Source organism: Aquarana catesbeiana, linkage group LG01 (genome assembly GCF_042186555.1).
Source record: "Aquarana catesbeiana isolate 2022-GZ linkage group LG01, ASM4218655v1, whole genome shotgun sequence".
NCBI classification, from domain to species: domain Eukaryota; kingdom Metazoa; phylum Chordata; class Amphibia; order Anura; family Ranidae; genus Aquarana; species Aquarana catesbeiana.
The window spans coordinates 312,014,120-312,028,375 of NC_133324.1; the positions used below are offsets into that span (position 1 = coordinate 312,014,120).

The following is a 14,256-nucleotide window of genomic DNA, read 5'->3' on the forward strand; positions in this document are numbered from 1 at the left end:
TGCAGCCTCCACCACATTTAAGGATTGCTAGGCTACAATATACTATTTTTGTTTTTGGGTTTATTACCCTTTTAAGCATAGAATGATGAAGCTGCAGCTTCTCTATTGTGCTATGCTATGTCTTCAGCCTGATTACCATGTATTAAGTGTTATACCTGTAATTACAAGGTCTATCCCACATAGATGGATTGTCTAGTATAGCTACATTCTTGGTATGAAGTCATGTCCTGTAACACACAGCCAATTGATGAGATGATTTTACTTTATATCAGCACAGCAAGGCCTGCCCAGATAAACATAAATAAGTAAATGTATATACTGTATAGAAAAGTCGTGCAACTATTTAACCTAATAGGCTGCCTGGAAGGTTAAATCCAGAATGATAGTAGAACAGATATAACCATTTATTATGAAAGAAAAAAGTCAATTTATTAAGGCAAGAACTCATATAAGATCAGAATAGGTCTAGAACAGAACAATGGAAAAATTGTTTTGGTTACAGTTCAATGTGCATTGGCCAATGTCACGCAAAACAAGTAAATATAAACAGTGCAGAAAGCACAGGGCACTGCAAAAGATAAAACAAAAAGTAATCAAAATGAAGAAAGTGCCTCCAAATAGATAAGAATAGTGGAGCCTTTATAGAAATGTACTAATTCAAAGTGTGCAATTCCAGATTTAAGGAGAATTTTAAATAAATTAAGTACAAAAGTTGTTATTGTAAATGTTGTAATCATAACTCTACTTAAACATGTCTTTTGGATAACATTTTGGATTTCTGTTTTTTGTTTTTTTTTATTGTTATCTGTGTCCCCACTGGGGAGAATTCCTCTCTTTTTTGTTCTTGATCAATACATGAATGAATAATAAATAAATGAAGGAAAAATAACCCCAACATGGCTAGAGGCAGCAATAAAATGGGAAATAAAATGGCTGGAGCTCATATTCCATAGAAGTTAACTACACATGGTGAGTCCAAAACATCTTTGAAACTTCTGTTTAAATAGCCAAAGCATTTCTAGTGTACAGACCCTTCTTTTCTCAGGCTGTCCTAACAAAGGGTGGCTGATAAAAAAAGTTACAAAATTGGTACCAAAGTTTTCAGCAGCCTGCTGTAGCAAAGTTTGAAAACCTGAAAGCTCAGCTTCAAGGTTCATTAGGGGTGGGAGGATTGGGAGTGCACTGGTAATACTCCAGCTGCTTATTTGGTGTGTTTGAGCAACCTTTGTTCCATCCAAGTCAGCTAGTTCTATCTGTTATTTACTGACTGGTACTGTGTTGTAGGTAAAGAGCTGCTGAGCTGAGGTACTCTAATGCCCCGTACACACGGTCGGATTTTCCAACAACAAATGTTGGATGTGAGCTTGTTGGCGGAAAGTCCGACCGTGTGTATGCTCCATCGAACATTTGTTGGCGGACTTTCCGCCAACAAATGTTGGCTAGCAGGTTCTCAAATTTTCCACCAACAAATGTTTGTTGTTGGACTTTCCGATCGTGTGTACACAAGTCTGTCGGACAAAAGTCCACGCATGCTCAAAATCAAGTACAAGCCAGAGATATAACTAGCGTTCGTAATGGAGATATCACGTACGTCTTGTGCGTCACTACACTCGTAATTGTTGATCAACATTTGTGTGACCGTGTGTATGCAAGACAAGTTGGAGCCAACATCCTTCAAACAAAAATCCACGGTTTTGTTGTCGGAAAGTCCGACCGTGTGTGCAGGGCATTAGAGTAATGAAAGTAATGCTTACATATTAATGGGGAAAGTGCCTTCGCGCTACTATGGATGAGTGCAAAAATGTTTATAAACAATTTAAAAGTGAAAGTGTATAAATAAATGCTGCAAAATCTATTAGTGTGACACAAACCACTGATCAGATAAAACAAATAATAAGGTGAATTTGCGCAAATATTAAAATAGTGCCAAATTAATAAATGCAAATATTTCAGGAGAGCATCTAAATAATTACCATAATAAATATAACCACGTAATATATATAAAAAACTAAAAATTATATATACACACAAATGTTATAACTCTAATAGAAAATATTCAATAAATAATCTATATAGCAATAATAATGTCCGTATGTGAATCCTCAGTGTTAAACATAAAATAGTGTCACTATTAAACAGATTAAAAAAAAAATAAAAATAAAAATTTCCCAATCTATGAGATATATATAAATGAACTATATTGAATCTGGAATTGATGAATTGTGCTTTGAATGTCTCTATAACAATGGTATGGAGCAATCTAGAAGGAGTCCAAAAATATTAAAATGGGTAGAGGATAATATAGTTTTGTAAGTGTAAAATCAGGTGGGATGATCGTTCCAAATATTCCTGCTGTGGCTCCTTTGTGTATCTGGTCTCTCAGAACTCTTACCTTGAGATTAGTAATAGCATGCAATTACCGCCGTCGCCACTGGGGGGATCCCTCGCTTTTCCTTTACTATTACTATTACTAATCTCAAGGTAAGAGTTCTGAGAGATCAGATACACAAAGGAGCCACAGCAGGAATATTTGGAACGATCATCCCACCTGATTTTACACTTACAAAACTATATTATCCTCTATCCATTTTAATATTTGTTGGACTCCCTCTAGATTGCTCCATACCATTGTTATAGAGACATTCAAAGCACAATTCATCAATTCCAGATTCAATATAGTTCATTTATATATATCTCATAGATTGGGAAATTTTTATTTTTATTTTTTTTTTAATCTGTTTAATAGTGACACTATTTTATGTTTAACACTGAGGATTCACATACGGACATTATTATTGCTATATAGATTATTTATTGAATATTTTCTATTAGAGTTATAACATTTGTGTGTATATATAATTTTTAGTTTTTTATATATATCACGTGGTTATATTTATTATGGAAATTATTTAGATGCTCTCCTGAAATATTCGCAATGCTGACATATAATGGGCTATATCTAACACACAGTCCCGTACCTGAAATACCTTGGTAATCAACTGACTGGCAACTCAGCCCACATACAGAACAACAAAAATAGATATTCATGCATCAAGAGATCTTTTATTTTATTTTTGGTTCCTTCTCAGCTATTGTACAACATGCTGGGGAACAGAAGTCACTGTGATCAATGGCAAAATAAAAATGTATTGAGAATTTGACTGTCAATATTATATGGGGCCTGTATACAGACATCTGTAAAATAAGTGCTTCTTTAACTCATCAATATTCTATATAAAACTAAAGAAAATAGACCCTACAAAAATGTCCAGTAATTCCTCAAATCTTTGCTCTCTTTCAGAGTGAAACTGCTGGCATAATCGTCATCCGACACATTTCCTGGTCCCCTGCTATATGCTGTGGTTCCACCTACCAACCCCTACATCACTATTGAGCCATTGGAGCCAGACAAATTAAAATCCAGTACACAGAGTGGTATCTGGAATCCAGTACATCCAAATGTATGTCAGATGTCCAAGATTTACAAGCAGTTTTTCTCTGCAAGAGAATAAAAAATCAAGGAATGGGTGGGGGGTAAAAGTCTTCTTCTGCAGGGTCCTTTTAAAAAAATAGGGATTTGGCTACAGTTGCTTTATATAGGAGTGCCCACAGTTATTTAGCAGCATTTAGTGAGGCCAGTGTCCATCTTACAGGTAGTGGGAATTCAGGGTTACAGCAAACTATATGGGGTAGATAATATTGAGGGGAAAAGTTGAGCTCGCTTAAACTGTTTAACCCCATTCCAAATTCACCAAACAACTTTTTGATTGACTTGAACATAAAGCAATCAAGTGGCAGCTGGCAATGCAAACTATTGTTATTCACTCATGCAAAATAGGAAGAGTTCACAAATTTAAACTTCAGCAGCTGGATAGATTACAAAATGACAGCTGTTTTATATAATAAAATGTAAAACTTATAAGGAACTGGACCCTAGAGTCCCACTAATTCAATGATGAGTTTCACATTTGCTGTAAACGAATGCACATATCATGAATACTAACCAGAAACTCCTATGTGGGCACAAATAATAAATACAGGGCAGCCTCTCAAATTAATAGTGATCCGGATTTAAACAGCTGCATTTGGTGGCAACATTTCTTCCTGGCAGGTATTTGAAGAGCGGTTCTGGCTATTTAGCACTTTGTCATGTGAGATGATCACACAGAGGAATCATTCTGAGAGACTCAAGGAGTCAAGGAGGAAATTTTGCAGGAGCCGCTCTAGGCAGTGGAGCTGTCTTTCATGGTACATTTACTAACATTTCACATGAATCGTTTCACAGATTAACAGATTTTATTGCTCAACCTATACATATAGCGTCTATAAATTCCTGAACTGAAAGCCTTAAGGCAGACACACATTAGGGGAGACTGACTTGATAGTGCACATTACCAGTGTTGAGAAATGATAAATATTACCATTTTCAGCAGTTCTGACATTTTCTGATTTGAAGGCATGGTATTAAAAATAATTCAATGGTTACACAACTAGCAATACAACTGCAAAACACTATTCTAGGCAACAAGTGATAGAATTCAGTGATTGCAGTTCAGTCAAATCTTCAGCCAAAACGTTTTGTGTGTTTTGGATAGTTCTGAGTACATAAATTGGTCAAGTATTTATTGCTGTCCATGACTACATTGGAGAGATTTCACCCAATTTCCTGTCCCTGTGACAGCCTGTGTCAGCAAGACAAAAAAATGAGTTGAGCAGAAGCCACAGGGGACGGAGACATTGACAATAAGGAAACGGACAAAGACTTTAAAGCGGTTGTTCACTGACAGTTTGTATTTTTTTTTTTTTCAAACACTTAAAACATCACATAATGACAATGGCACACTCACGTTTTGCGTTAATTTCCTCCCCAGATGTCCGGTTTCGTTGTAAATAATAAGTTTTTAAAAATGTGGACAGCCGTTTTCATCTTGCTTGTGGGCATTTGAAACCCACAAGCATTCACTTCCTAGTTCCAGTGATGCTGAGCTACCAGCATTCCTTGCTGGTTCCCGCGCATGCTCAGTTGTAACGGCGCGGAGCGTCGTAAGCATCCTGGTTGCCATCACAACGGGCGGCGTCCTAGGAAGTTCCCGCTCCGTTCCGATGTCTAACGTCACTTGTTCTGTTTAAATCCCGCGAGATTTCGTGGCGGGCCTCCGCACTGACTCCTGGGAACAATGACACTAGCTCCCAGGAGACAGTGCGGCGCGGCGGAAATTACGACAATACCCGCAAAATACCCGCCCATAGCCGCAGGGAGAAAAAAAGACAGAAGCACATATACACAGGTACACCCGAAAAAAAAAAAAAAAAAGTTCCGTTTTGCATTCTATGCTGTTGTATAATATGAATGAGCTAAACTTTGAAAATTGAGTGAACATCCGCTTTAACCCCTTTCTTTTTTACTGAAAAAATTTTGTAATCTATGTCCCACTGGAGAGACTTCACTTGGCCTGACTGCAGTAAAAAACTGATATGGGTTTTGTCTCTTCACCAGTCCGTCTAAAATAAAATAAAAAGCTGGGCATGGATCTAACTGTATAATCCCCTGTAAAATATTCATACAGCACACCTTAAGGCTCTGTTCACATATATGTGAATCGGCTGCGTTTTGAACCACATGTGATTCGCATAACACGTGACCCAGACTGGCTTTCAATGGAGCCGGTTCAGGTGCGATTTTAGTGTCAAATTTGCACCTGAATAACACCTGAACCATTGAATATAAACTGCACTGGACTCTACACCAAAACCAGACCCACAAATATGTGAACCCAGCCTTATAGTCAGGAGGAGTTTAATCTTTCCTGCATCACCAATCACATGTAAGCTTCCAAGCATGTTTAAATCTGATTGAGAACTGTAGGTAATGGTAATTTCATAATTTACATCAGAGCCAAAGACGCACAGGACTCCTGTGTAAGCCACTCCGCAGCCACCACAGAGAACCGATCACAAATTCCTATCATGTGAATTGGAATGCGGGGAAACCTGCATCTGATTCACACTAGTGAGAACCCAGCCTGAACCCAGGGTGGTGCAGTGATGTAGTGGGTAGCACTTTCGCCTAGCAGTAAAAAGGGTCACTGGTTCTAAACCCAAGACTACCTGCCTGGAGTTTGCATGTTCTCCCTTTGCCTGCCTGGGTTTCCTCCGGTTTCCTCCCACACTCCAAAGACATGCTGGAAGGTTAATCTAGAATCACCATATTACAGACAAAAGGGAAGAGGTAGAATGGATGCATTACAGGAACATCTGAATAAAGAACTAAATAACTCAGCAGGCAGGCCATGATCCCTTTATGAATCTGAAATTTGTATTTTTAACTCTGATTGGGCTGTACTTTCACATGTATTATATATTCAGCTTAGCTTGATTTTATATATATATATATATATATATATATATATATATATATATATATATATATATATATATATATATATATGTGTGTGTGTGTGTTACTGGGTACTCTGGTTTCCTCCCACACCCCAAAGACATGCTGGTAGGTTAATTGGATCCTCTCTAAATTGTCCCTAGTATGTATGAATGTTAGTTAGGGACCTTAGATTGAAAGCTCCTTGTGAGTAGGGACTGATGTGAATGTACAATGTATATGTAAAGCGCTGCCTAAATTGACGGCGCTATATAAGTACCTGAAATAAATAAATAAATGTAAAACCACAAAGTGTTCCACTATTCTGCTAACAATTTGGTTCTAGATGTAGGAACCCATAGTGGAAGAACTTTAAGTACAGTATTCCACCAACAAAAGTGCACACAATAAGCAAGGACAGCAATGTTGGGGACCCAACTGTATTTCATTGGCAGAAAGAGCAGTGGTCTGCAACCTTTAATTATATATTACCTAGAATTGTGTTACTTGCAGTCAGGAATATAATATGTGGCATCCCTTGAATCCTTGTCATCCTAGACAATGGCCTGTGTTGACCATGCAAAAATCTGGCCCTGAATATGGACATGTCTAAAGAGACACCACCAATCCCACATATGTAATAAAGTCAATCATAAAAGGAAGTTCCTCCATCCAAACTCAGGCAATGTGTAGGCTTGCTGCCCTCATCAGATTAGATAGATCTTTAGACAGAGATACTAAAGCAAAAAAAAAAAGGGTGCACACGCCTCATGCATTACCATAAAAGTGCTTTATTCAAGAAAAAAAAGAATTCCAATATACTCACAAAAGTAAGAAAGTCAGGCACATCAATATAATCCAGTAAAGACAATCCAATAAAGATGCTTGAGTGATACTCAACAACAGGAAGTGAGGCTTATGCATTTCAAGAGCGGAGCCCCCTTTGCCTTTGAATTGCATAATCCTTGCTCCCTGTTGATAAGTGTCACTCGAGGATCTTTATTGGATTGCCTTTATTGGATTATAGTGATGTGCCTGACTTTCTTCCTTTTTGAGTATATTTAAAAAAAAATTTCTTGAATAAATCACTTTTATGGTAATGCATGAGGCTGGTGAACCCTTTGTTTTTGCTTTAGTAATCTGTCTAAAGATATACCCAATCTGAAAAGGGCAGGGAGCCTATACAGGCATACCTCACTTTTAAGTACACAATGGGGTTTATTTACTAAAGCTGGAATATGCAAAATCAGGCTCACTTCTGCATAGAAAACAATGAGCTTCTAACCCCAGCTTGTTCAATTAAGCTTTGGTAATAAAACCTGGAAACTCATTGGTTTCTATGCAGAAGTGAGCCTGATTTTGCACTTTCCAGCTTTAGTAAATAAACCCCATTGTGTACTTAAAAGTGGGGTATGCCTGTACTTTACCTGAGTTTGGATGGAGGATCTGCCTTCTATGGTTGACTCTATAACATATGTGGAATTGGTGGTGCTTATTCTTTAGTGCTGATTTTTTCAGTATAGTTCCTATTAGGTAGGACTGGGAGGATGACTTGGGGCAGACATGCATAGATACAGATTCATACTCTATGGCCATGATTCTCATAAGCATGGATCGTAGTCCATTTTTTTTTTTTTTCTTAGACATGTCCATATTCAGGGCAAGACTTTTGCATGGCCAACACAGGCCATTGTCTAGGGTGACAATGATTCAAGGGATGCCACATATGGTATTCCTGACTGCAAGTAACACAATTCTTACAAAAGTAAGAAAGTCAGGCACATCAATATAATCCAGTAAAGACAATCCAATGAAGATGCTCGAGCGATACTCATCAACAGGGAGCAAGGCTTATGCATTTCAAAGGCAAAAAGGGGTTCTGCCCTTGAAACGCGTATGCCTCGCTCCCTGTTGGTATGCATCGTTATTGGATTGTCTTTATTGGATTATATTGACGTGCCTGACTTTCTTACTTTTGTGAATATATTGGAATTCTTTTTTCTTGAATAAATCACTTTTATGGTAATGCACAAGGCTGGTGTGCCCTTTCTTTTGTTTTTTATTTTAGTAAACGTGCTTCATAGCACCAAAAACAAAGAGGTGCAGTTCTCTTTTTTAGGAATATTCAGCCCACCCATCTCTAAAAAATATTCTATAAGGATAAAAACAATAGAGTTGTCACTGCTAACTCAATGCTAATATAGTGCAAAAACAATTCTGTGCAATAATTATTGGCACCCACAACTGATTTTTTTATTTGTTTGCTGAAAGATGAAATGTAATGGCTTCTTTATGGATCTCTGTGCAGCACAGATTTTATGAAATACACTTGGCTTCATACCTAAAACATGTAACAATAAAAAAAAAAAAAAAACATGTGCAGCGACACGGTAGAACAAAAAGGAAAGGGGCTGCGATTCAGCCAGTGTTTGCATTACATTATAAAACATCTCCTACCTTCACACTTGGCACAATTCCAAAGGAGTGGTTATCTACCATCTGGTGCAGGTGCAGCTGTGACCTGGGTAAAGTTAAGAAATGTTACAATCACACTGTACCTGGGGTACAAACAGAACTCAAGTATCAAGCTTTACAAATAGCACTTTTTCATTTACAATACATAAAGCATATCAGCTAGTGAAAAAAAGGTAAAATCATACGGTTAAGTGATTCTATATTGCTACAGTTATTAGCGCTGAGGTAGTATCATTTCATGGTGCCAAATATATTCCCTCTCACAGAAATAGGCTTTTACACTCTATGCTGGTAAAATTTACAGAGCAGCTAAAACCAATTGCTGGCATTTTTATATAAATGTACAGAGATAAACTCCAAAATAATGTGAGATCAAGTTGTTTTTCTTTCTACCCACAAACAGCAAAGGACACTTTAATAGCACTCAGAAAAGTTGAATTTGAAGGCTTGCTTTGAACACAGCTCTTTCCTTCAGACTGACAACAATCTGCTAATTCCGCCACACTCATAATTCTAAAACGGTTAAGGGGGACCCGCGTAGATTATCTAAGCCAGCCCTGTGCCAGTGAACTTGGATGGAACAGCAAGTTCACAAGCAAGATAATACTAAAAATAAGGCCCTCCCTGCTGAAGTATTTATAACTAAACAGGAAAACACTAAAATATCTATATGGTCATAGATGTACACTAATGTACACTAATTGGGCTCATGCAGCACACAGATACCAGGGGCCATATGACATAAAATTTGGGAGTATTTCCTTGTCTGGGAGCTAGCAGATATATGCTCATTCTTACATGAACAGGCGCATATGCAAGATCAAGAGCAAGAGGAACTTAGTGCAGGGGCTGCATGACTGGGGGGAAGCTGGATTGATGCACCAGGAAGTCTTGGTGTAGGAAGTGGGTTGGGATAGCTGGGAGCACAGGGCGGTGCTAGGAGTTCATTTCTGTGTTTAGTAAGAGGGGGGGGTAGAGCAGGCCATTCGGGCGCAAATCTAGGAAGAGGTAACACACAAGCTTAGTGATTTCCCTCCCTCCCTATAGGCAGCTGTATGTATGTGTGTTTGTGTTTTTCTTTTGTGTTTTGTTGTTTCAGGTACTGTTGGCAGGGGTCTCTGGTTCCTGAAGGTCAGAATTATGGATGGTATATATATATATATATATATATATATATATATATGGTGTGGTACGGGTTGTGGCCTATCTCGGTATGGGTACCTTCCCTAGCTGGAAAACGGGCTATCAGTCATTGAACTGAATGGTGCAAGAAGGTGGTAATCATTGGTCCCTGAGCTGGTGCGATCACGGCTAGGGGCCAGCATGCCGTGGTGGTGGTGTTCAGCCGATGAGATAGTAGTACCTTCTTTCAGGAACCTCAGACGTAGCAGTCAGTTAAATGTTTGGGTTATAAATATATGTGTTATATATATATATATATATATATATATATATATATATATATATATATATATATTTTATTTAAAATAAGAAGTTATTTTTATACAGTTTTGTTGTTTGAAATTAATAAAGGGGCCATTGTTGGCCATTTAATCCAGATGGTGTTATGTGTTTCATTAGTAAATTAATTAATTAAGGAGACGGGTACTAAGGGGGTGGTTGTCAGGGCACCTAGCATATCAGCCTTACACCAGTCATGGTTTTTCACCCCTGGACACAGACAGTATGGTATCCAGGATACCAAATGTTTCCTTGTCCCCAGAATGAGACAAATGCAGTACATTCTACTGATGCCTAATGGTCTCCCACCATGGTCTAATGGTCTCCCACCAGTTTTAAATTCAATGCCCCCCTGTTTAATTTAAGTGGAATAGGTCAAAATTACACTTGAATGTCTTGATTTGAGTGAATGTCCTCTCCTAAGGGATCCTTGTTTATGTGGTGAGCTGCCAAGCACAGGCTAATTGGGCTCAAGTAAAAACTTTGTCCACATTTACATAACCTGTGAAAATTTGTGTCCAGCACCCCTCTATCACTACCTCTTGTTTAATTCAAGTGACCGTTGTTGAATGAATCATGTATTTATGAGTCTGAAGAAAAGAAAAATACCTGTATCTGCATAACACAAAACATGCCGACTACTATGTAAGAGTGCAATATTTCTAAGGCTGTCACATTTGCTTTCTCCTCTGGCAATCTCTGTGATACCCATTTCTCTACTAAGAGTAGAAACCCAGGTTGACCTTAACTCATATGGTCCCTTGAGCAAAATGTATCATGATGTCACCCAGTGAAAAAGGTAAATCTTTGACTGTTACTTACTCTCCATGAAACCATATGCTACTAAAGCTTGCATCTGGAAGAGCAGCTTGGTGCATGGATCTCTTTCCTGGCCCCCAATATAATTATTATTTTTACATTATTCTTATTATTCACAGTGTACGCTTCCAGGGTAGTAATGTAACTTTTAGGCTGGGTTCACACTATTGCGAATTCGATGCGGGTTTCCGTGCATCCAGTTCTCATGTCAGGAGATTGTGACCAACTCTCTATGGAGCCAGTTCACACATCTCCGCTGTGGCTCCGGTGCGAAATGCACAGGAGTCCTGTGCATATTTTGGTCTGTTTCAGGTCCGAATTCAGCCAAAAATTCGGACTGATATTGGAGCTGAAACGGTGAACGAGGACGCACCAGACCCCTGCCTCAACTGAAATTAGAGGAGGTCACTGCAAGTATGAATGCTGTGTTTAATGAATAAATAAATGAGAGGCAAGTTGGGATTGGACATACCTAAGGCCAACTGCAATCTTCTTTTTTACAAAGCTTTAAAGTAGAACTAAGGGTTTTTGTTTTTGTTTTTTGGATAGAGAAAAGGAGTTATAACCCCTTTAATTTTTTTCATTTTCTTTTTGCCACCTGTGTCCCATTGGGGATTTTTCCCTTCACTTCCTGTTCCATAGCCATAACATGAAGTGAGTGAAAATCCCTCCAAAGTGAGAGAATCCCTGGGTTTCACCAGGGTCACCAGAACTAGTGTCCCCATTGGAAGATTTCCCCTTTATTACTGTTCTGGAAACTCAAAATGTGGGATTTTCTTTTACTTTTGATGATAATGGCAAACAGGACATATAGAGAAGGTGAATCTCACAAACAGGGGCACAGACAGCAATGAAATCCTGACAGGTGTTCTAAATTCCTCTCTAATCTGCCCACAAAAAAGAAGTGTTGCCTTTACTTACACTTTAATTAAAATTACTATTATTTCAAAATAAATTTGTGTGATCCTCTTTTCTTTCTTACAGAAGTGCACAGCTTTGACCAGGACAAGTAATTATTGACAGGCAAGAAAGCAATGTAGTGGATAAAACAGAGAGTGAAGCCATTTTTAACAGATGCTATACTTGTATGCCAGCTCATCCCGAACAGCAACTGTTTAGGAACCAAATTCAACATTTCTATGGAGTAAGAATAACATTGCTGATCAAAGTAAATTTAACACTTTCCATGCATAAATCCAGTCCAGGGATTTTCCCCACAGTACTCACAGCATGTTTGTCTACCACTTAGATGTCCCCAGTTTGATGACCATAATCATTCAACCTACTTGATGACCATAATCATTCAACCTACTTGATGACCATAATCATTCAACCTACTTGATGACCATAATCATTCAACCTACTTGATGACCATAATCATTCAACCTACTTCATCATTAACACAGATTATCCTGAACCCGCCTTTAGCCTGTGACTGAACAGTGAAAGAAGAAGCAACACAGCCATGAGCTAATCTCTCTGTCACTCTGCTTTTTCTTCCTATCAGCATACTTCTTGCAGGGTCAGGAACTGATTGGCTGCTTGCACTGCTTCTTCCTTTCACACTCCATCTCTGCTATGAAGAGATTGCAATTAGCCAAGTCTAGGTTAGTTTCAGTTTTTTACACTGCTTGTATTTATCAATTACATTATATGATGTCATATTAAAGCCTAACTCCACAATTAATAAGCCTTTAAATAATTTGTGTGGGCTACGCTGCTGCAAACAAACTATTTCCTTCACTAACAGGTACGCTTGCTGGGAATACTGTATAAACTTTATGTAGTATCAGCTATATACAGTATACAGTGCTGTGTTCCAGCAGTGAAACAGGAACTTCCTGCCGGTTCCCGAAACACATATGAGTCGGGCTGAGCACTGCTTACCCATCCCCAATACGCTTTGTATTCTGTGAATGGATACAACACTTCCTCTGATTGGCTGAGGCGAAGATTATGGCTTTATTCACACTACCCCTGTAGGAGTTGCAAATGTCAGGGTTCCCCACTGCTACACAGCCAGTCACATAGCATTTCCTTCTAACATTTAGACACATAAACCAGTCTTTTGCTTGTTTTTGTTGTTTTATTAGGGGATAATAACTTGGATGGGGTAGAGATTATGGGATGCCCAACTTGACAATAATAAATTAACCAGGGATATGTTCCTTCCTATTTACAGCTTCCACTCCTTCCTCCTGCACAAATCTTGATCCTTTGCACAGCTCTGCTGGGTTCACTCTTTTAGGAGCTAACAGCTTTTTTTGTTAGCTTAGCAACAGCCCCTTACAGGGTAGGAACTCTCATTCCCTTGGAAAAGTAGCACATGTGGAGTGAACTGCTTCCTGAAACACTTTATAGCTCCCATGTAGACACTGGTCCCAGCTCTATTTCTTAGAGGAAATGCTAGCCCACCTGGCTGTCGTTCCACCAGCCCACCTGGTTACTTCTTCTTCCCAGACTACCTGACCACCACACACTGGAGATCTCCCAGGGCAAGGCTAAAGACTTAAGCACTCTGCTGTCTTCAAGAGAAACCTGCTACAGAAGGCAGCCCACTAGTTCCAAAATGTTCTCCAACTTTCCAGAGCCAGGGGGAGGTACCAGCGCGCTGTCTGTATGAGTCATGATGGGCGCTGGCCTAACCTCTGATAACCCTGACCCAGATTCCATGGCTCAAGCTTAGCTCTGGACCAGACTGCTAGTAGAACATTAGAGGGTGCTACACACACATAACCATACTTTACAACACACATTTTATCACACGTACCAGACATCCCAACCTGCAAAAAATAATTTCAGGGAGGTGGCAAATTCATTTCAGGGAGGTGACGCTTTGCACTGGTGCTGACCTCGCCCCCTCCCCCCAATAAAATGCAGCTTTACCAGTGCCAATGAAATGCAGCATATCATTGTCCATCCGTGCCACCTCATCAGTGCTTACCAGCGCAGCCCATGAATGTCCATCAGTGCAGCCTATCATTGACCATAGGTGTCCATTCGTGCCACCTCATCAGTGCCCACCAGTCCAGCCCATCAGTGTCCATCAGTGCAGCCTATCAGTGTTAATCAGTGTCCTTCAGTGCCACCTCATCAGTGCCCATCAGTGCAGCCTATCGGTGTCC

General features: G+C 39.1%; 1 protein-coding gene across 3 annotated transcripts in view; it reads right to left on the reverse strand.

Annotated features, from left to right (window-relative positions):
• The window catches only part of MYO18B (myosin XVIIIB), an 885,307-nt gene that overhangs the window by 760,692 nt on the left and 110,359 nt on the right, over positions 1 to 14,256 (reverse strand). For all 3 annotated transcript variants that reach the window (XM_073629436.1, XM_073629428.1, XM_073629423.1), the window contains one exon: positions 8,834 to 8,897. In XM_073629436.1, the coding sequence (XP_073485537.1) occupies positions 8,834 to 8,897 (64 nt within the window). The remainder of the gene's footprint in view (positions 1 to 8,833; positions 8,898 to 14,256) is intronic.